The sequence below is a fragment of the Malania oleifera genome, chromosome 8, assembly GCF_029873635.1.
Source record: "Malania oleifera isolate guangnan ecotype guangnan chromosome 8, ASM2987363v1, whole genome shotgun sequence".
NCBI lineage: Eukaryota > Viridiplantae > Streptophyta > Magnoliopsida > Santalales > Ximeniaceae > Malania > Malania oleifera.
Genome location: NC_080424.1, coordinates 9,608,677 through 9,633,379, shown reverse-complemented (window position 1 = coordinate 9,633,379; position 24,703 = coordinate 9,608,677). Strand labels below are relative to the sequence as shown.

The following is a 24,703-nucleotide window of genomic DNA, read 5'->3' as shown; positions in this document are numbered from 1 at the left end:
AGATAGTGAACAAGGATTTAATAGCTCTAAATTTTTTGGAGGAATTACCCAAAATCGCATAAATCGACGAAGAAGGATTCATGTAATCGACCCCACCTAGTACGACTTAAGGCTTTATCTGTTGTTGTTGTACATAACCATGGAAAATTTCCACTCGTATCTATGTTGCTCCAAGCCTTATGTATAAATGCAACATATGTAACCCAACTAAGTTGGGTGCACATGCATGTGAAAGAGGGGGTATTGAGATGAATGAGATAGCCTAAACAATGTCGATTGTTCACAAGATTTCCCATATTCTTCTTAAGCCCCGCCCTCGAAAAAGGGGGGAAAATCCTTTTATGATAGTTAAGCAAGACAAAGGAATAGGAAATAGGAATCTTACCATTAGCTTGTCGGCATATTGTTTCATTTTCAGCAGGCCGAATTCCAAGTCCACAACACCAAATATTGATTCCGTGATCCAAGCGGACCCTTTTCTTTTGAAGACTTTCACCCACTCACTTCAATCCTTTAACTCGATTACAATGTAAACTCATTAATACATTTGCCTAATAGGCTACTAATAGCTTCACATGTTTGTGTATCGACTTTATTAGGCTCTCATTTCTCTCCTTTTCTTCTTCCTCTCATAACTTTTGCTTCAATATACAGTCTCTTCAGATAAGATTGCATGTACCTTACGTTTTTTTTTTTTTTTTTTTGAAAAATAAAGCTTGGGTTTCTTGCCATAATAATAGTGAAAGGTTATTTTCATGTTAATGCAAAAAAAAATAATAATAATATTGTTTCTAATATTGGTATGTCACCTCCACTTAAACTTTTTTTTGCTTTTTTGACAGAAGAAGACTATTATTAAATTTGAAAATCAGAGTACAAGATTTAGAGGACAATTAGTCCTCCCCACTTAAATTTTACAGTCACCGATCAAATAAAAATTCATGGAGCATTATCAGTATACATTAATATTCACAGTATGTTTAGCTCCACTTTAAAGCAGATCTTATTTCAATCTTGATAAATATATTTTTCTTCCAAAAATTTACCATACCAACGGGCATACTGCTCCAATACTAGATGAATGCTGTACAATATTTTTTTTAGCAGATTAGGATCTCAGTTTGTTCATTTGCTTTGCTTTAATTACGTTTAAAATTCAGATCAAAAGAGAACTTTTCCATATCCACAAAACGGTATGCATGCTGATATTGATCTATACCATAAAAATAAATTGTGTAATGGAAAATTATACAGAGCAAACAGAATTCATACACCAATCGGAATAATCCTGCCCAATATATTAATAATTGCCATGTATGGGTTCTGAAATTATTAGATTATTGATGAAAGCACACATTGAATGTACATATCTAATCCTGAACACAGAATAATCAGACAAGAAATTGGCAAAGTAGGGAAAGATAAAGGCCTAACCAACAAAATTTGCCCGAACTTCGCGTGTGAATAAATTCAATGACTGTCGCAATGCAAGAAGACTGAGATTGGAATTACAATGAAGATGTGGAAACACCAGCCACAGTTTTGTGAGCTCCTTAAGCTGCAATAAAACACGAAATAAATTATTTCTCCTTGATTGTCAAGAACCTAGCACCAGAGGAACACAAAAACAAGGTGCCCAGAAATGAAAAGAAAAAAAATCTGAATATAATCATAGTATTTGATCATAAATGCAATAGCCCAATGATGCAATTACATGTTAACTGAAATCACCAATGCCTTGTGCAGTTGTTCTTTAACTTTTACAGGATTAATGTTTTAAAGATTTTTATATATATGGAATTATTTTGCACCCCTCATTCTTCGGGCACTGATCAGAAGAAATTGAACACTTAAATTAAAGCCTAACAACCAAAATTTTATTTTTGACACACAGCATTTTAAATTATTTTTCTCCTTCTGCTCTTTTTAAACTAAAAAAAAAAAATGAAAACTAACAACCTATTTAATTAATATTTCCAAAACTAAGCAAATTGAAAACCTAACTAAACTCGTGTTCATGTTTCTTGTATCGGAATCAAGTCACAGTTCTTATGGAATCAAGTAACAGCTCAAATTTCAAAATAAAAACAAAATAATAAAATAGCAAAAGAATATAAATTAGAAAATATTATAATAAAATCAAAATAATTATAATTATTTTAGATTAAAACTCACTTTTTAGTTATCCAAAAACAATCATATTGTCATGGCAATTGAAAATTGGTAAAAATGATTTTTTGAAAAACTTATATTTCTTTCGAGCTTTAAAAATTTTACGGGCATTTTATTTTAATTATATTTTAAATTCACAGGTCATTTTATTTTTATTTTAATAAAAAAAAAATTGCATAGGGAGTGATTTAATCCATCAAAGTTAATTCTGAATATTAAAGCACTGCAGCAACAATAGCAACAGACAGAAAACGCAACTTAGACACGCATGTTTGTCATAAGACTCGTAATGTATTATTCATTGTGCAACAACAAAAACACAAGCATACAGCAGAAAAGATACCGAATAGCCCTTGAGATTTCCAACATAGAAGTATTATTGTCAAAAGCCCACAGAACTGTATCAGAGGCGAACCAAGAGAAACTCATGCACATCAGATCTGTTTGTTTCAGATGCCAGCAACTACGTCTGAAGTTTGGCACTGTATGAACATCAAACAGGGGTCTAAATTCCAAAAATGCCATCTTGGAGTGGCTTGAAGCAGTGAATGCAAGTCCACAATTCATTTGGGGGTTTGAAGCCTTTTCAAAGACCACAAACCCAATGGCTTTTGCACTGTTTTTACCTGATTGTATGGTGCAGTTTGGTGTGGGAAAGTTTCATGCATGCTTGCCTTTCCTACCTGGTTGATGTTATTTGAGAATTGTTGCAAATTCATGGTAGAAAAGGGAATGTTTTGGTGGAAAGTATAAGACAGTTTTGCACTGAATGGTTTCTCTTCCTGGACATTTCGACGTTAAACCCTTCTCAAACTGGTTGATTAAGTAATCTATCATAAGATGGTTATGAGAAGACCCCTGAACTTCACCTTTTTTGTTGTAATTTTGCAAAATCAGTCATGCCATAAAGCTTGGGAGATGCAGCTTGTGGTATGTGATCTGTCTGCCTTGTGCCAACGTGAAGCAGCTGCTTGTGCAGCAAATTCTTTAGGGTGGGACTTGGTGGTTGTTTTACGTTGTATGCTGTGTGTTCAGTGTCATTAGGTTCATTATGAGTTTATCCAATGAGTCCAATGCTAGTACTTATAAACCTTTTACGTTACCTTCCACAAACTATAACCAATTTCATGGGAACTCCATTAAGTTGAATGAGAAGTTGAATGGAGGAAACTACATCATTTGGGCTGCAGCATTTGAAGTTGCTCTCAAGGCACGAGGAAAGTTAAAGAGCATCATTGATGACCCACCTGATATGTGATATTTAATGGAACAAGAGGATGCTCAGACCCATCCTATGTAATGGAATTGCTGCAGGACAGGACAGTCTAGATTGAGGCAAATCCAACAAATGAAATCCTAAATTATGCCTACGCCTATGATAAACACAAATATTTTGCTATGTGAGATTCCCAAATATTCTCCTGGGTAGGGTAAACTCACATCTGCAAAGGAGGACAATCTGGATCAAGACAACGCAACGCATCCTAGGTAGCCCACATGGAGTCATGTCATGGGCTGAACACTTCACATCTTGTGAAGGGCTGTGTCGCACAAGCTAAGCACTCTTACTTAACTAATCAGCCAAAAGTATACCGCAGTTTACCACAAGAACACATTCACAACCATCGAATACAAAATAAGCAAAAGCAACAAAATCACATAGAAAACATTAAAGCTACCCAATTCATTAACACCGCCCCTGTAAGCAACATGTAGCAAAGGAGGCAAATAGGCTAAACATGTTTATAAATGCAAGTGAATTTTACAACAATTGATAAAAACTCACCCTCCCCTTAAGAGCTTTAAATGCTATTCTAGCTTTGACACTAGGAACATCAATTTGACCAAGGAGTCATAGTCCCACTTCACACTAAAGTTGTAAAGTATAAATGTACTCAATGAATAAAACCTATACTACAATTTATATGATGTTTGCCCCTCCCACGTACACAAGGCAAGTGGCCACAAGCAAGCATAATGCCCTGAACAAGCTTGGCCAGTGACAAGTTGGAACCAATGTGGTGCATTTCACGAGGTATCATGCATAACAACAATGCATAAAAGCAATGTACTTGTCTTTAAAAATACTCTCAACACAATACATGGACAAATACAAAAAGAGATGACAGAGCAGGAATAGAGCTAATGGAGCAGATATTCCACATAAGTAGTATCTGCATTCACAAAGGAAGGCTTGAATGTGCCTCGGCAAGGTGTACGTCCTCAATTTTGAAACTAAGACTACTGCTCATATGAGATGGTAGTTCAAGTACAATAGCATTAGTGCCAAGATGACCAATAATGTAAAAGGGTCAGATGCTCAAGCATGGAATTTCTTGATGATTAGAAATGCTCAGGATGTAAATGTACCATCACATGGTCATCCTCATTCAATGCAACATGCCTATGGTGAGCATCAATAGCCAAGTTATGTTGGTATTTATAGCAATCTTATGACTAATGTCCACCCGAAGATCACAAATGTGTCAGGAAAAAGTCTAAGCGAACAGATGGACAGGCATTAAGGGGCAATGGGATAAAGACAATAGGCTGTCTAGTGGAAAAGCCATTCACAATGTTCAAAGAGATCTTTCTAGTATGTTGATTCACTCAGTTATTATTGGCAAACTCCCTGGCAGGTATCACAAATCTCAGGTTCAAAATTTATCTTCCTAATATAGGATGAGGAAGAACAAAGAGAAGGTGAGGAAAGAAGGAAAAGAAATGGAATCAAAGAGGGGAAAAATGAGGGAAATCACGACAGCAACTGGCACCCCGGAGGGGGGGGGGGGGGAGAATGGATTAAGAAAAATCAATAATTCAACCAATGTACTTTAATCCATCCATAAGTCTATATTTATGGGCAAATAAAAAATCTCTAGCGACTAAAATAATCCAAAATTACAAAACAACCCTTCAATAACTAAAATATCACAGTAAACCCCAAATATTTAGTATTCCTAAAAGTACTCTAATTTGCTCAATTGACTCCTCTGCGTTCCTAATTAGTTCATTATTCTCCCTCAGTAAAAAAACAAATAAATAACTAAAAAAAAAAACTCTCTTCCCAAGAGTAAAGACAATAGTGCTACTCCAAGAGAATGTAAGAAAGCGGAGCTAATATGTGCCTCAAAAGGCATGAAAAGAGGCAGATTATGAGAACCAACAAGCAAATATGGAACTCAAATTTGGTGGTGGGATAGGAGGATCAGCACCTGCAAAATCACCAACAAAAACATAAGAGGCTCCAAAAATACCTTGATAAGTAATTAAATTCATACCGAGACCAGGAACAATATATTCCTTGACGAATCAATAAAATAAGCAAGAAATCCATATTAAATGATAGAATAGAAAAGAATAGAGTGGCAACAAATGAAACAGAGACGAGAATTTGGAGCTTAAGAGATCAAATGAAATAAGAACAAACGGAGAAAGAAAATAATTGTAAGGGAAAGCAAAGAGATACGTAAAGCACCAAATACAAGACTTTAAGAAGAAAGTAGAACACATATTAAATCAGACCTATCCTAGAGAAATAGCAACGTAATAATTAGGGCCTCATAGGTCATATCAATCTCACACTCAGCAGATGGTAGGAACATGGTAGAATAAGGTGACAAGATGGCAAGATGAGAAGGGGTGGGATGAGCAATTTCAAGAGGCTCATAATCCACCAATGACATGATTCAATCACAAGTTTCAGCTTCAATTTCAATTTTGGTTTTAACTCAACGAAACTAAGACTTATTTAGGCAATGCAGCACTATGAAGAAAGAGAAAGGATCCATAAAATTGAGTGCACAAGCCTGGGTCATAAGGAGTATCAACTTCCTTAAAGCACACGACATTAGGAAGGCTTCCTCAAGGGTCATAGGTCCAAACACCATGACTAATATTTTGAGTTCAGGTCTTAAACAATGTGTAAGATTTAGGTGACATCCCTAGCATTTGCAATTTCGCGACACAAATTCATGTCCTTTGGAACATTGCAACATAATCTGGCACACTAAACTATTCATGCACAACAACAACAAAACCAAGCCTTAAGTCCCACTAGTTAGGGTCAGCTATATGAATCCTTATTCGCCAATTTATGCGATCATGGACCATTTCTTTTGACAAATTCAGGTCCTTACTATCTCATTTCAAGTTCTTTTAGCTCTACCCCTACCCCTTCTACTGCCCCCCACAGTAACTAACCTGCTCTTACTCACTAGCGCACTATGTGGCCCCTCCCTTATCTTATCTTCTATAGGAGTTACGCCTAACTTATCGCAAATATGTTCATTCCTTAATTTATCTTTCAGTGTTATACTGCTCATCCATCTAAGTATTCTCATCTTGGCAGCTTTTACATTTTGGATATTCTGTTTCTTCGTCGCCCAACAGTTGGTCTTATAGTCGTCCTATAAAACTTCCTTTATAATTTTAAGGGTATTCTACGATCACAAAGATCACTTGAAGCACTTCTCCATTTTATCCAACCTGCTTTAACTTTATGCATCACATTATCTTCAATTTCTCCTTCAACTTGCATAATATATCCAAGGTGTTGACATCTACAAGTGCCACAAGTGCTACAAGTACTAGACTATTCATGTGCAAGTTCCCAAAATAATTGCCACCAAAAGTCTATATAAAGCCTAGAAGCATATCTCTTTTTCAAAAAAAGTTTTGAGTTACACCATATAGTAATAACATTACACTCAATTGTTTACTAGTGCCATTAACCAAACCAATGGCTTTTTGATCGAACAACATGAAATCATTGATTGTCAAACAATTGAAAATAGTTTAAATGATGGTCTAAGTCAGTCAACCAATTTAAGAAAGTTAGTAGCACTTAAATTGCCATCAAATAAGTGAAAGACACCAAAATATTCCAAGGGACCATTTTGGGAATTTGAATAATTCTTATAGAAACAATAATTAGGGTTGTGGTTGGTTTGGCCCAATTCAGTTTTGTCCCAAATTGACAACCAAAGTGACTGATTTTTAAATTATAAGATTGAAACCTAGAAAACACCAAAACTTCTAGAAGCCTAAAGTTTCAGTATCCAACAAGTATAGCACACTGACAACTGCCCGAGACTCCCTAATACTAATTTGACATATGTCGGAAATTAATTAACTTATTTTTATTTTTGGACACAACTGAGACATTTTATGATGCTTCCTGATACAGCAAGAACACCTCTAGGATACTTCTCCATCAAAAGATGCATTTTGTTGCCCCCTTCAATCTTGCTAATAAAACCTAAGCAAAAATTTAAAACCAAAAAAAAAGAAAAAAGTCGTTGAGAAAGTAAGAGTCTAGAGGTTCTTTGATATTGGAGTTGTTGGACTTGGGAGATCTAGTGCCACTATGCTAGCCTTGTAAAGCATCAACGAACCTCCTGCCATAAATCCCCACCCCCCCCACCCCAAAAGCCATCGCTGGTTTAACACTCTCTTTAAATAAAATTAAAAAAAAAAATCTAAATGAGCCATGCCCATTGCCCACCATCAACCATGCCCTTGAGTTGTTTTTTCGTTTAAGACCAATATTTGTAATATGAATGCAGTTGATGATTGTCTACGTGTAGTTTGTCGAATGTGTAATGATAATTTTACATAAATGATGCTTACATTTAATATTTGTAATCTTAAAGGAAAAATATACCTCAATATAAATTTTTTATATTAATTAATTTTTTTAGATAATAAAAGAAGATATATTAGGAAAGATAATGTACAACCATAGGGAGGATAATATATCCTCAAAAAGAAAGGGAAAAAACAAAAGCCAAAACAGAAAAAGAGAGAAAAAAAGATAGAAATAAAAATAAGAAAATAAAATAAAATAAAAAATAAGAATAACTGCTTGAATCAGCTAAGAAAACCCCTTTTAATCCCTTCCCATCATAGTTCACCGCGCATTTTAAATTAGGTAATTCACTTTGACCCTTCTTCACCTTAGATTTGCCACCGTCAAGCCTAATTCCTTTCCTCCTCCGCCAAACAGCATGAGGCCCAGGTCATCCAACAAACTAGAGTTTCAAGGCCCTTCCTAGAAATTTTTTGAACTGGAATAGGCAAAATTCTATCCTTCACCTTACGTTCTTCTTTAGGTCCGTCATCTTCAAAAATATTAATTCCATCTAAGCCTTCCAAAGGAGGAGACAGCACGTAAAATAAGCCCTCGAGGTGATTAGTAGAAGAATCAGGAAAGTAACCATGTTGATACCAAATTTGATCCAAAAGTAAGCTCCTGTCACAATCAAACTCACTACTTTATGCACCATCGCTGTCCAGAAAATCCCTCCATATCTTACTATCCTTGCTGGTACTAGCCCTCTCACCAATTGGGTCCTCTACTATGCGCAACTCATCTTTTGAATCTCTCTAAAGATTTTTTTTTTTTTTTTTTTTTTTGTGGTTTTACCAGATGATTCTTGAATATCTTCAAAATGTTTCCTTGATTCCAAACCCTTTTGCACTTCCTTATGCTGAACGTAAACCTTTTGATCTATCTGACTATCTGAATTAGCTGTCTTACCATCTGAAATTCCATGGGAAGCCACAATAAAATCCTGAATTTCATTCACACAATAATTAATATTCTTAGATGAATCTCTCCCAATTACATTCTCAGAACTAAGCCCACTAGCATACTTCTTCTGAACAGGAAAATAGTTACCCTCAATAATATTAATTGAATCTTTAGAAACCAACTTTTCTATTTCCACCTCCTTGTCTTTTTGGTTATCAGACCAACTACTCCTCTCCTCTTGATCACCATGGGTCTGATTTGATGTTGGCCAATTCACTGATGCAGTCACATCTTGCTTCTGCTTCAGAGGAAGCTGAAGTCCTTACGCCTCACAGGATTTAAAAGAACTATGTGCTGCATTCAGATTGGGAACCTGACCTTCATCTGGACTTTTAACACCATTAGGAATAAGCTTTTGGGCCTGCCCATTCAGTTGGCCCAACTGAGGCTCAACAAGATTGTTTACTCTCTCATTAAACAAGCTCAAAGAAGGATCAAAATTCTGATTTTGGGCCTCCTAAACTGAAAGGCCCATCATCTGTTTTAAAAAGCCTATGCTGTTGTCAAACAGCCCGCCCAGATCTAGCATTATCATCTAAGACCCAGGCCCAACCCATCAAATCTTCATCACTCCTTCATCCAAGCAGGAAGACCTAGCTGCCTCTGGATTCAGCCCCTTGGTCAGAATCCTTGCCGGAATGCTCAACCCCTCATCTTCCACTGGACTCAACCCCTCAGCCATCACTGCACTCAACCCTCTTGCATCTTCCCCCCACAATGAACACACACCACCTCCGGCTTATCCTTAGAATTTGCACAAGCAACAGCATCAACTCTATTACCTCAAACTACTTGACTCCATGAACGATTATCATTACTCCTGACACCATTAGTCACAGGATGAAGAGAGTTTACCAGAGCACTGAATTCTTCCCCAAAACGAAGCCATCCATTGCCTTTGGACCCTTTGGGAACAAATATAGAGTATCTCTTGCCTGTCCAGCCATGCCCTAATTCCAAGAACTTACCTGCCATTGTCGCATGTATCACCATCCAGTATTCAGCGAAACCAACCCTAGATTTTCAAACACCCTTGCTTGACCTTCCTTCAAGAGACAAAAATCCCCGGAAAACTATGTTGCAGCAGCCAATGAAAGTCTTACCCATCTATTGCGTATCTGATTCTTCTCAAGAACGAACAGAGCTACCACCTTACCCACTTTATCCAATCTCAGGTCAAAGGATTTCCTTTCGATCTGAACTGAACGAACCCCCACCATCGAAATCTATCAGCCCCATTACAGAACACGATACCAATATGAGAGATGAAAAGATTTTTCTACATGAGAATCCTTACCCATCTATTGCGTATCTGATTCTTCTCAAGAACGAACAGAGCTACCACTTTATCCAATCTCAGGTCGAAGGATTTCCCTTCGATCTGAACTGAACAAACCCCCACCATCAAAATCTATCAGCCCCATGACAGAACACGATACTGATATGAGAGATAAGAAGATTTTTCTAAATGAGAGAAAGCCATCACAGAATAGTGTCAACGTCAAAGCAATGCTAGGCCAGTGTCGGAACAGCGCCGGCTAGATTCAAAACCCTAGGGCTATTGCCATGTATCTTGTCATGTCGTATCCTCATTTTTTCAAAATTGTCGAATCGCCATGTCAGTATCGTGTCGTATCCGTGTCTCGTGTCAATATTGGTGCTTCCTAGATTGAAACCAAATCAAAATAGTCAGTTTAACAGAAACTGGTTAACAGTTTTATCAGTTTGGTTCAGTTATTAAAAGTATTTCTGAATAATGGAAAGAATATTCAAGAAAGACTCCATGATCATCTAACAAGATAACCGTGTCATCTGCAAACTGTAAATGGTACACTATCACCCCCTCACTCCCCACCCCGGTACCACCCACAAACCCCCTATCAACTACCCTATATCCTACTCAAAGCATCCACAACAAGAACAAGAAAGGAGATAACAGATCCCCTTTCCTGACACCCTTTGAAGACCTAAATAACTTAGGTTCCCCATTAATAATCACCTGAGACTGATGCATTAGCTAGACACTCTAATATACCATTTGAAAGGGGATCCAAAATATTGCATGTTCCAAGAAGGAAATCTAGCGTCTGGAGGAGTAAAAAGCAAACTGCTAGTGCAAGATCAAGTGATGAGGTGGAAAATGTTTAGAATAGAAAGCAACAACTCATAATACTTTTGAACTCAAGTGGTTGAACTGTTGAGCATCTCCTGCAAGAACCTTCTGTGCATAAAATGATATTGCACAGAGACATTTTCACTCCTTGTATCTCTTGGAGAATCAACTCAATGATTTTCATCAAGGGTTTAGTTTCAAGCCTTGTTTAGTTTGCATGTAACCAGTCAATATTTATAGTCCAGCTTCAGGGGGAGTATTATGCAGAGTACCTTTAAAAGCCATGTAAAAAAATTTGGGATCAACATCCAAATGGCACAGAAAATTCTGCAAAATATTATTTTATTTTAATTCTTTCTTAATGAAAACAATTCAGCCAATGTTTTCTGTTACTCATGCACTTTGTTAGACTTCTTATTTGCAAGCACAGAAGTACATACAGCTTCTGACAACCCACTGCGTGTTAATCTCATTCGTTAACCCCATCTAAACATTCCATTCTTCTTTTAAAAAAAAAAAAAGCATATAAAATAATTTTCAATGAAGCCAAAATAAAAAATAAAGCATTCAACTTTCAAAAGAGGTCTAAAAAGATTATCACCACTTATTGTGCCATCCTTCTTCTTGGCAGAGTTTTTTCCATCAGCAGGCCGTGAATTTGATGCTTGTAAAACCTTTTGTGAAGGCAATTCAGAAATGAAAAGTAGAGTCTGGGCCCAACCAGCATACTTTCCATATTTTCTGACAAATGCATCTGCCACACGACTGCAGAGCTTTGGCGTTAAACGAGCACCTGCAAGCTCAGGGATAAGGTATCTAGTAGCAATCTTGCCCAATCCCAAAAAAAAGATTTACATATCAGTACTCAATGAATTCATGCCCACAGAAACTGAAGTTAGCAAAGATGGAGCACAAGTGATTCAATCAAAGAATGCATGAACAAAAATACATTGTGGGACAATCCCTTTTGGATGATGCAACTTTTTTCTTTAGATTACCATTTATATCACTGTATCTTGCTCCAGAAAACAGTAAGGTACCACACCAGCAAACTACATAAAAATATACTACATTGTTTTGCCCATGTTCAGCTTTTGTTCTTTTTTTCTTTTTGACTTCGCTTTCTTCAACTTTATTGTTTAACGTCAGAATCATGGATGAGCACTCACTTAAAGGCAATTTTAAAAGAGCATTATTCTCCCATTAAATGGATGCTATAAAGAGTTCCAACAAAGTCAATGCCTTTAGTTTAATCCCCATGTGCAGCTATGTAGCATTGATACCGATCACAGATACAAGGACATGCAACACACACACACATGGGGACATGTAAAAACATGAATTCTTGAAAATTTAAGATATGATGTGGCAAGCCAACTTCATATTTTTATGGAGTAAAAGACACCTGCCATGAGGTTTGGAAAAAAGACACGAACCTCCCTAAGGTATGAAAAATCCTAAGGACCTCCCCAAAGGTTTGGGAAAAAACACAAATCTCCCCAATTTTTCAAAAATTTCACAAACTTCCCTTAAAATTTTATTTTTTGGGACGCTTAGAGCCCCTGCCTAGCTTGGTTTTTCACCAAATATCAAGGCAAGTGCCGCAAGTCCACATGATGCAAAGGCAGCATCAATGATCTGCAGCCATGGGAGAGATAAGAAGAAATTGAATAGAGGGGCATGGTCTTAAATTTCCACAAAATTGTCGAAATTTCCATCAAAATTTCTGCTTTCCATCACCTTCGAAATCGAAATGGTAGTCGATTTCTGTCTCACATAATTTCCGTCAAAATTTCAATAAATCATCCAAAATTTATCGAAATCTCAAAATTTTAGCAAAACTCGTCAAAATTTTAACTATAGAATGACACTGTACAAGGGCTTTTGAAATTATATGAGAAAATTCAACTTACAACAACATTTTTATTTAATCATTCATGTCTAAAATCATACTTGATTGATTCATGAATTTCATTAATCTCAACCAAATATGTTTAATACACATGATTTTACGAATATGTTTAATACACATATTGTACTACAACTATTGCACCTCATACATAACATAAATGTATTTAGTTTGTAATATATTAGTCCTAAAACTTACATTATTAAGTCTATTAACAATTTCTAAAGTTTCATAAAAGAATTCCATGCTTTACTACTATTTTCCATCGTTTTTTTCAAATCGAAATTGTACTTTTGGAGCTTCAAAATTTTAGTTGAAATAGAAATTTAAGACTTTGGAGAGAAGGGAGAGGAAGAGATGTGAGAGGAGATAAGAGGGGAAAACTCATGTTCACTTCAAATTCAAATTTAACAACCAACTTCTACATGGATTTCAAACATTATTTATAAGAAAGCCTCTACAGATGAAATTACACACATATGAAAACTACATGAAAAATTACAAACGTACCCCTAAATACACAAGTATTACAAACAAGCCCCCAAATACACATAATACTATATTAATTAAACTAAACCCATAATAAACTACTAACTAAACCCAACAATCCCTTGACCCAATTCTTCTTTATTATTCTCCAACAAGGATCTTTTAAAGTTCTTGCTTCTTGCCCTACATCAAATCTCCCCCAGTTACAAAAAATTCGGTCTCGAATTTTAAAATGTTGGAGGATCATTAGAAGCAAACTTGGACACCTCAAAAGCCAACACTTGAGTGATACAAGAAACCATTACCTTGTGGGCCTGTGGCAGCATCATAGACTTGATTGAAAGTTGGCATCCATAAACACATCGAGAATGACAAACTCAACAATAGGAATGTCTGAAAGACTATGGATGTCTTCAAACACATATATCGCCTTGCTTGTAGTGCCTTCAAGTTGATTAACTTTGATGTGATCAATAATCTCATATTCTTTGTCCCGGTTGGTTGGTAGAGTATGCTCAAAATTATTTTTTTCCCATTATAGTGAAAGACATATGTGTTCTCATGTCCTTCAATCACACCCAAATCATCCCACCAAGGAGAATGAAGGAGTACGTATCCAATCTTCATAGGTCTGATATCGCACAAACATTAGCAAAATATTTACCCATTTGGATAGGAACCAAACATCTTTCACAAAAATGTAGAGTTATCAACCCAAGATATCTCATAAGGCATTTGGAGAGGTTCCAGATGAAGTTGCATATGAGTGACCCCATTAATGCAAACCATATTCATAGGACATCTTCCACAACAACAACAAGAAGAAACCACACCTTAAGTCCCACTAGGTGGGGTCGACTACATAAATCCTTTTTCGCCAATTTACACTCATGGGCAATTTCTTCTAACAAATTCACAGCTATTAAATCCTTACTATCTCGTTCCAAGTTATTTTAGGTCAACCCCTACGCCCTCTACTGTCCCATATAGGAACTAGCTTACTCTTCCTCACTAGTTATATGGCTTACATTGCAGATGCCTAAACCATCTGAGTCATTCCCCCCCCCCCCCCTATCTTATCCTTTTCTTTTTATCATCAAAGAGAAAATAATATTAGTAAGGCATCAAGGGGATGCCAACCCACGGTACAAAACATCAACCACTCAGTAGAGTGTCGCAAACATCAAGGATTACATAATGATCATTAACAATTTTCCCACTAAGACCGCTAGAGGCAACAGCAATCCATTGATCTTTGCAAGTCAGAAACAAAGTAGTTGAATCTTTGAAGGCTCTCTTATTTCTTTCCAAGCACACCAAAAGATGGCGAGAGGGATGAGGTTCAAAGCCTTTCGCTTCTTCTTGATGGCTATATGATGCCTTTCCAAGCCCAAATCTACACTCCAACTGAATTTGTTGTAACCCACTACCGCCCAGTCAAGGAAAGAACCAAATCCCATAAGTTTCTTGTCTAGGGGCAGTGGAGAAGAATGCAGTTGAATGATTCTGCATCAGCCATACAAAGAAAACATTGTTACTGTAAGCCCTCTTTTCTGCAGATTGTCAAGGGTTAAAATATTTCCATGTATAGACTCCCAAACAAAAAGGGCAATCTTTGAAGGTGCTGCTGCGCTCCAAATGTGAACCCAAGGGGAGTTGTTGCAATTTGTTCCCAATGATGAGAGCTTCTTATAGAAAGATTCAGCAATGAAAACACCATTTTTGTCCAAAGCCCATTTTGGTTCGTTGGGATGTTTTGGTGACGGAATTTGTAGAGAAATCAATTAGAGTCAAAGGTTCACTTTCAGGCTTAAGATAGCCTCAAACCCAAACAAAAGGCATTGGAGGTTGAGGATATGAAGGGGGTTGTCTTCACAAAAAATGATAGTATCATTTGCAAAAAAAAAAAGGAAAAAAAATGTTCTGTAGGAGTTATGCCTAACTTACAGTGAATGTTTTCATAAGACATCTGCCATCAATGATAATTTTGCAAACATTTCCTCCACACTTGAAAAAGGTGTGAAAAAGCTTAAAATTGTGCCCAAGGTAATTGGCATTCCTTTTTTCCAACACATTGTGAGATAGCCCGTGGAAAAAAGGCTTAAAAGGATTAGATGTTACTACCCATATCAACAATGTGCACCTTTCTTTTCAGGAGCCTTCCCATAAGAATTCCACGATTAAGCGTGCTTGACTTGGAGTAATCTTAAGATAGGTGACATTTTGGGAAGTTTTCTCATGAAGTGTGTGAGTGAGGTCAAAACACACTGAAAATGACACGTGTTGGTCTGTGGGACCAGTCATTAGTCCGATAAGGCCCACCCCCCCCTGTTGTCTGGTCCAGGTGGAGGAGGAGAGATGCAGTGCTCCCTAACAAACCCAAGTTGAGGCGTTACAAAATGGTATCAAAGCAATTACTCAACCGGAAGTGTGATGAGATTCACATCGCCTAGGTTTGGAAATGTGGGTTCGCAATGAGGACGTTGCGTTCTGTAAGTGGGGGAGAATGTGATACCCCATGGAAGAAAGGCTTAAAAGGATTAGATGGTACTACCCATATCAATAAGGTGCACCTTTTTTTTCGAATCTTCCCATAAGAATTTTATAGTTAAGCGTGCTTAACTTGGAGTAATCTTGGAATCGGTGACCTTCTAGGAAGTTTTCTCAGGAAGTGTGTGAGTGAGGACAAAACACACTGAAAAGGACACGTGTTGGTTTGTATGGCCAGTCATTAATCCGATAAGGCTCACCCCCCTGTTGTCTGGTCCAGGTGGAGGAGGAGAGACGCAGTACTCCTTGGCAGACCCAGGTTGGGGCGTTACAAATATCAGCATATTTGTCGAATTTATATCTTGATCGATTTAGATATATATATATATATATATATATATATATATATATATATCAGACCGCGAATTTAGGTACCAAAATTTTCCTCTGCTCTAAGCCTAACCACTGCCCCACTAGGGCTTACCAAACTAAGACCCAACTCATCAAAAAGGCTTTGAGCAACCGAATGTTCCCTCTCATCTCCCCAAAAGTCTATGGTTTGGAGATTCCCCTTATCCTCATACTCCCCATGGCATATTGGCACTTTGAAGTTTGTATAAAGTAGCACTGAAGTAGGATGTAAACCTATCTACACAGTTCCAAGGCTCTTAAGCAAGGAACATGAAGAGGATTCAGGAGTAGTAGGACAATAAAATCAGTTTGGGACAAAAAAAGGACCCTAATTGATATTGGCTAAGTCCTTCTCGTATTTGAGCTTCACTTGCCAAATTGCCTCTTGTCACGGTGATTATAATCCAATAGTGAAAGCTCTTAATTGGTTCATCCTCCTTGTCTGTTCCAACTGCTCCCCAAAATCTCAGCATCCTACCGTGGCCCACCACTATTATTAGCTATTCTCCCCTTGTCTGCAGCTAATCTATTGTAATTCATCCTCCCCTAAAACATAAGAGGATAATACATTATCAACGTCCTTGTCTGAATGAATAGGTAGCTTCTCAAACTCGCTCAACAATAAGACTGCATTGCCTTGTTCTGTATTGTTGGTCCCCTTGCTGTCACCTGCAATTTTTCTTGGCTGTACACTTCCAACATTTAGCACAGATCATAGCTCAGCTTTACCCTTCTGAATTGTTCTTGAATCACCCCATGATCTTCAGAATCTGGCTCATAACAAGACCTGCCAAGTCTCCTATAGTGCCTTTAAGCTCTCCTTCTTTCTGTCTTGATACAGGCTAATGTGAGTGGTTTCACACCCTAACCCCTTGCCCCAGCAGGTGCAAGTGAAGCAAGCCTATGTCAATAATGGATGCCGCCAATCAAGGCCTGCTTGCAATTGTGTCACCACTGCAATGCCTTCGGCTTTAGGTTGTACAACAAGCCCTGACTTTCTGCCCTCAAAATTAAAATTCTTCTGTCACTAGGCTGAGTATTATGGACCCCAGGGATGTTCTTTTTTTTTTTCAATAGAAGACCCCAGGGATATTCTCATGTTTGTCTCCACCCAAACTGCCAATTTCAGCTGTTGAATTTGAATTATTTCCCATTGTATAAATAGATCCTTCTGGCTGAATCTCTAATTACTTGCCTTGACCAAGAAAACATTCTTGAAACCTTGTCTTCCTTGTCTCCCCACTCAGAAAACCCTTCATCACCGCACCAAGGAACTTAATCCAGTGAATGTCAACCGCCTAAGCCCTTAATAGGCCCTTTCAGTTGCTTTAGCCCTTGACTCACATTTGTGGATCTACATTCCAAACATCTAGGCTTCAACTTCACCACAACCTCATGAATCATAGTGTTTTGTGTTGTAGTATTGCTCCAATCTTCACAGCTCTCCACCATTCCAACAAATTTCTTCCACTCAAGACCTCCTTTCCATCTAGAATGCGGACAACAGACGCATTTAAAATCTTCCTCAAAAGATGAAAAACAACCATAGCCATTCACTCTCAAGCATAACATAGTGAAATGATTGACTGCCCTAAAAGATCACACCCCTGGATTGGAGGTTTTAGCGAATTAAAAATAACTTAAGTTGAAATCCTTTACTAACCATCATTGTTCTTCAATCGGTAATGGGTAAACAATAACTGTTGATTTTCTCGGTGCTGCTAAGAAATCTTCCCTTTTCGTCCAAAACAAATTGCTTTTCGTTAATTAAAATAGTATTATTCAAATAAACTCATAGAAAGGTGTTGAAGGGAAGTATCGAACTTGTTTGGTCATTAGAACTGTACAACAAACCAGACCAAAAGGAGATCAAAATATGCTGTCATCGTCTTTGCTGGTCTAATCATGTGATTATGCATCCTCTCCACTTATTAAATAGAAGGCTTTATTCTCCTGTATTTTGGTTCACAATGACTATGGGGCTGCTTTTGTTATTTCTGTTTTCTGTTTCGCAAGAAACAGGTTATGACAACGAGTTTGTTGTCTCATTGCTAGTTTATGTTCCATGGTAAACATCATAGTCATGGTTTTCAACTACTGTGTTTAACATCCAGAATTGACTTTTCTGGATTAAATCATCCACTGTAGAGAAAATTTTTCAATTATAATTAAAATAAAATAGTCATGTGAATTTAAAATAAAATTAAAATACCAAATTTTCATAAATTTTTTAAAATTTTAAAAAAATACAAAGTCATTCAAAAAAAAATTTTTACCATTTTTCAATTGTCATGTACAATAAGATTGTCATTGGCAAGGTCTTAAATTTCAATTCAACTAAAATTTTGAAGCTCTAAAAGCACGGAAATTTTTATTTTAATTCAAAAAAATGATGGAAATTAGCAGTAAAGCATGGAATTCTTTTATGAAACTTTAGAAATTGTTAATAGACATAATAATGTAAGTTTTAGGACTAATATATTACAAACTAAATACACATATGTTGTGTATGAGGTGCAATAGTTGTAATATAATATGTGTAATTAAACATATTCAAAAGATCATGTGTATTAAACATATTTGGTTAATATAAATTAAATTCATGAAACAATTAAGCATGTTTTATCATACAAATAAAGATTATTTAGAAATGAATGGTTAAATAAAATGTTGTTGTAAGTTTAATTTTCTCATATAATTTCAAAAGCCCTTGCAATAACATTTCCAACACCAAAGGACAGTTTCATTCTATAGCTTAAATTTCAACAAATTTCACTAGAATTTTGAAATTTTGATAAATTTTGGATGATTTGTTGAAATTTCGACAGAAATTATGTGAGATGGAAATCAACTACCATTTCGATTTCGAGGGTGATGGAAAGCAGAAACTTTGATGGAAATTTCGATTAAGACCATGGTTATTGGAACACTGAAAGGTGAGTTTAAAATTATAATAAGCAAAATTATAATGAAGCTCTTAATTGATTTTTTTTTTTTTATAATAAAAGAAGATATATTAAGAAAGAGAATCTACAATCAGAGCGAGGATACAAAATCTTCTAAAAGAAAAAGAAAAACAAAAGCAAAGAACAAATAGAAAAGAATAAAAATAGTAAATCAAATAAAAATGAAAATAAAAAAAAATAAAATCGTCCAAGAAGGCCCCTCTTTAATCCCTTCCATCATAGTTTGTCAACCACTTCAAAATCGCTAATTCCCTCTGACCCTTCTTCACCTTAGATTTACCACCATCAAGCCTAACTTCATTTCCTCCATGACCAAACAACATGAGGCCCAAGCTATACAACAAATTCTGAGTTTGAATGTCATTCACAGCAGAGTCATGAACAGGATACAGCAGAATTCCATTTTGCCTTCAGCTCCTCTCTAAAAGCATCATCCTCAAAAATATTAAATCCATCTAAACCTTCTAGAGGAGTAGGTGGCACATAAGATAAATCCCCAAGACAATCATTAGAAGAGTCGGAAAAAAATCCTTGCTGATCCTGAATTTGATCCAAAAATAAACCCTTGTCACATTCAAATTCACTACTACCTACACTATCATCCTCTGAAACATCCCTTGTATTAATCCTCTCAACAATTGGCTCTACCACTATGCTTAAAACACCTTTAAAATCTCTCTTGAGAATTTTTTTTGTTTTTCACCAGATGAATCTCAATTATCTTCAAAATTCTTCCCCTTTCAAAACCCAACTGCACTTCCTTACGGTAAGCATGAACCTTTCAACCCCTGAGATTATCCGAATTGACTCCCTTATCATCTGAACTCCCTTCTGAACCAACAACTAGATATCTTAAAATTCTTTGAAGAGGATCCCCCAAACTCAATCCTGGAACCTTGCCTACTACCATTCTTCTCCAGAATAGGAGAAGCACCATTCTTTAGAAAATTAGAAAGCTTTTTAGCAGGCTACACATCTAATTCCACTCCTTTTCTTTTTTGTTTTCAAAGTAACTGTTTCTCTTCTCTTGACCACCATAGATCTTGTTAGAAGATGATTTAAATGCTGGGTCGCACACATCTTCCTTTTGTTCTGAAGCAAGATTAATTCCTACAGCCTCACAAGTTTTCACAAGAGGGCCTTCTTTTTGACTGGAAAATAGACTAAGCATTTGGGCCTACCCTTCCAATTGGCCCAACTGCGATTTACCTTGCTGAATTTTCTCCTCTCTAATCTGGCCAAATATAGAACCAAAATTCTGTTCTTGAGCCTCCTTAACCAACAGGCCCATTAGAAATTTTAAAAGGCCTTTATTACTTTCAAACAACCAGCCCATGTCTAAATTTATCGTTGAAGACCCAGGCCACCTTCATAATTCAATCGTCCGTGCAGAACAACCTAACCACCCCAGGACTAATCACCTCCACCATAACCTTCTCCCTTTGCGACGTCAATTGATCGTGCAAAGCTGTTTGTAGGGTCTCCTCTTGCATCTTCCCGCATGCCGAACACACACCACCTTTGGCATATCCTTAGGGATTGAGCCAACTCCATCGTTAGGAACTGAGCAAACACCAATTATAGGAATCAAGGGAACTCCATCAGCATGAGTTTTTCCTGATACTATTAGACTCCAGGATCAATTCTCATTCCTCCTTTTACTATCAATTCCATCAATGCCTGACAAATAAGCGCTCACCAAAAGATTGAACTCTTCCCCACATCAAAACCACCCATCGCCTTTGGATCTTTCAGGGACAAAGAATATCTTTTGCCTCTCCATCTGTGCTCTAATTCCAAGAATTTCCCTGCCCTCGTCACATGAATCACCATCCAATAATCAATAAAACCCACCCAAGATCTACGAACACACTTGCTTAAATTTCCAGCAAGAGATAAGAATCTCTATGAGAACCATTTTGCTGCATCTAAAGAAAATAGAACCCACTGATTATGCTGTTGATTCTTCTCAAGAACAAAGAAAGCTCCAAGTTTCCCTACTTTATCCAATATCAGGTCGAAGGATTTTCCTTCAATCCGCACTGCGAATCCCCATCATCAATAACTAACAGCATCTCTACCAAGAGAGTGCGTAGAGTGATTCACAGTCCTTCACAACAGAGAGAGAGAGAGAGAGAGAGAGAGAGAGAGAGAGAGAACCTCATATTAAACACTGCAAAAGTTGCAGCTAGGAAGCATGAAGAGCCTTCAAGAGTTCCTACTTTCCCATCGTCATGGGCTTTTGAGAGAATAGATTTCGACAACAGCCAAGCTCAAAGATGAAAGAAGCATGGGAAGAAGTGGGCCAAAGAGAGAGTGACTTCGAGAGAGAAGAGGCTGTGAGCCTTCAACAAAGACAAGGGTCGCAAGGACAAAGCTCCTGCTTAGTTTTGAAAATATTAACCAAATAGATTGTTAGTTTTCAATTTTTGGCTCCTATTCAAAGCACCTAATGCTAGAATTGGAGGATAGAATATATCACGCCAACTCAAAAAGTAAGAAAAGTGATTTAGTGATGGTCATAGTTGTGGCGGCAGTGATCATGTTTTTGTATATGCACAAAATAACAAGAAAATAATTTTGGCTAGCAAGTGCTCTCTCTCTCTCTCTACAAAAGTAATGGATCTAACTACAAGGGGAGGGTTGCTAGTACTAGAATTGGAGGATAGAATCAATCCTGCCAACTTAAGAAGTAGGGAAAGTAATTTAGTGGTGGTGGTGGCAATGGTGGTGGTGGTGGTAGTGGTGGCAGTGGTAATCATGTCTTTGTATAAACACAAAATAGCAAGAAAATAATTTTCGCTAGTAAGTCCTTAAGCTTAGACAATGGTTCAAAAATTCAAGCATTTTAAACTTCAAATCATTTCAAAATTTCTTTCAAATTGCATCCACATCAAAAAATTGATAAGGGAAACAAACTATAAAATCTAGGCAGGAAACCTTAATTTCAACTTCTCTAACAACTCGTAAATTGTCTTGATCTAAATACAATGATTCCTAACAGCACAGCCAACAACCAAAGCACGACTTGACCAAGGTGTGGCTACAGCACATCTAAACTACTAAACCAGAGCAAGTTGAACTTGAGGTTCAGAGTTTCCTAAATGAAGGGCTGGGGATGTATTCCTTTCTTAATTTGATTTTAAATCGCGGTAGCGGGTAGGGTAACGTAACGATAAAGGGTGTAACGGGAAGCGGGAGTAGCGGATGTCACATAACGGGAAGTGGGCGTAACAGCTGTGAATTTTTTTGAAGCATGCACAACCTTGTGCATATTAGCGTGCTTGTATGTTTTAAACTTTTAGCCCTTCTTAGAAAGAGTTTTAGTGTATTTTGAATCCTTTAGTTCGAGTAACTAAGTTATTTGGTAAGAACAACAAGTTTACATTTGTTTTAAACCACCATTGATAGAAAAATTACATGTGTGCGCGTATTTATACTTCTCATTGTTCTTATTTGTGATAAATTCTTATGTGTGCTAAATTAATTGATAAAACAAAATACATTATCCTCTTCATTAAACTATTAGACACATAAGACATACGAATAATAAAAATATAAAAAAGCTAGAAAAGAAAGAAGGCAGAAGTTGAAAAATATAGAATATAAATATCACATTACTAATATTATCAAAATAATTTTTTTTTCTAACAAGTTAGTATTTTCAAATTGCTAATTAATGCATCTCTTCCAAATATTTAAATAAATAGTGAATTGGGTATCATTATCATCCTCATTATAATCTTTTCCCCCTCTCGTCACATGATATATTGAGAATGATTTATGAAAGAGAGGGAAAAAGTGAGAAGAAAAATTTTTTAAAATAATAATAATTTTTTTGGTGTAACAATCCTGTAGCGGTTACGTGACGGCTGTAGCAGCATTTACATAACGGTCCGGGTCCACAACGGCCGTTACAGCCGTGATTTTTCTTCCCACCAATTTCGCGGTATGTAACAGTATCGGTAACCCAAAAAACCGTTACGTAACTGTCACAACTGTTATTTAAAACCATTTCATTCTTTCCAAACATTTTCGCCTCTTGAGAAATAAATCATGTACAAAGGTATGCATCGTGTAATGTAAGACCAACACACAAACAACAAGTGCTAAAATTATAGGATTCCATATTCAATGAGGGTTACCAAAAGAAAAAAGGTCAAAAAACAATTCTAGAAGTCACCTGCCACACATGGGTATCAACAGGAATGGCATGATGTTGATCCAAAGAAAAGAGAGCAATGCAAGCTGCCACCTTGGGACCGACACCAGGTAAAGTAGAGAGAGCATCAATTGCCTCTTGAAGATCCGATAAACGAAGAGAAGCAAGCCACTCTACTCCTCCACAAGGTTTCGATTGCAAGGCATTTACCGTGCCAGTTATGTACTTGGCCCTGCTGGTCCAGCTCGAGATGGGATCATGATAAGGCAAATATGCAACCAGAAAAGACACTCGGGTTGGTTTCACAGAAATTGCATAGCACAATACACATCTAACAATAAATGTTAATTTTTGACAAATAATAGACAGCCAGATGGACAATACAAGTCAAGAACGAAAAGCAAAATCAATGCTACCTTCGTGACACAGGAAAAAAAAAATCGTAGATGAAATACCAAAAACAAAAAAGATAACTAGACCCAAAAGGAGGGAAGGAAGGGAAGACTCGACCTGTAACCAAAACCTGCCTCTCTAAGCTCGTTCTCTGAAACCAGCGACAAGCGCTCCAGAGATGGGAATTCGTGGAATTGAAAACCTTCAACTGTACCCAAGTAACTCCCCAGCGACGAAACATAGTCCACCATGCCAGTAATTCTTGGAATGTTGTTGTTGGATGAACACAGAAACTGAATGAGGCACTCAAGCGGGTCTTGCCTAAGGACGCGGGCACCGCCTAAATGCTTTGCCAACTCCGCAAACCTCGGGTCTGAGGCCGAGAAGTCCTCCCACATATCACTCAGAGAAATATCCACATTGAGGAAATCCAACAAAGCCAATCTACCACTAGCCTCATTGGTTGTATGATGAAGAGAATATGCGACGTCTCCATCTTCAAGCTGCTTAAGGGACACCAGATGGGACTTCACAACACCTGTGTATTGAACTGGACCGGTTTGTTTCCACCTGAAGGTTTGGCCTGTGGGAAATGTGAGGGGCAAGCAGAGCTCGGATTTGCTAAGATTGAGGGGTACCCATTTAAGGGTTTTGGAGTCCGGTGAGGTCTGGTTTGTGGGTATTGTCGCATTAAGGTGTTTTAGGATTTTTCTTGGTTTTTCAGATGAAATGGAAGTGGGAATGGATTTCTTAGATGGGAAGATTTTGAGGATGGTGCGTGGGGTTGCAGGGGTTGAAGGAGGTTGCTGTTTGGGAACAGAGACTGGTAACTTGGGCCTTCGTCTCTTCATGACTGGTCGTGCTCTGCGGTTCAACGATTTGACATAAAATATAGGCAAGTCGGGAGCGGAATTTCTACAAACTCCACGGCTCAGGCAGCCGGGGAGCGACGGAGAAAGGAGAATGGGAGAGAAGGAATAGAGACTCGGAGCGATAAATGGGG

General features: G+C 37.3%; 1 protein-coding gene across 3 annotated transcripts; it reads right to left on the bottom strand.

Moving 5' to 3' along the window:
• Window positions 1-1,265: 1,265 nt before the first annotated feature.
• On the bottom strand, window positions 1,266-24,703 carry LOC131162295 (N-glycosylase/DNA lyase OGG1). 3 transcript variants are annotated; one of them, XM_058118608.1, is made up of 4 exons: window positions 23,818-24,703; window positions 23,329-23,539; window positions 11,482-11,707; window positions 1,266-1,558 (listed from the first exon to the last, which is right to left on the bottom strand). In XM_058118608.1, exons 1-4 carry the CDS (start codon window positions 24,549-24,551, stop codon window positions 1,554-1,556), a joined length of 1,176 nt encoding a protein of 391 aa, XP_057974591.1. In that variant the 5' UTR covers window positions 24,552-24,703; the 3' UTR covers window positions 1,266-1,553. The 3 variants fall into 3 exon arrangements, with proteins under 3 accessions (XP_057974591.1, XP_057974590.1, XP_057974592.1); XM_058118607.1 differs by lacking the exon at window positions 1,266-1,558 and having other exon boundaries at window positions 11,209-11,707; XM_058118609.1 differs by lacking the exon at window positions 1,266-1,558 and having other exon boundaries at window positions 11,482-11,673; window positions 23,818-24,689.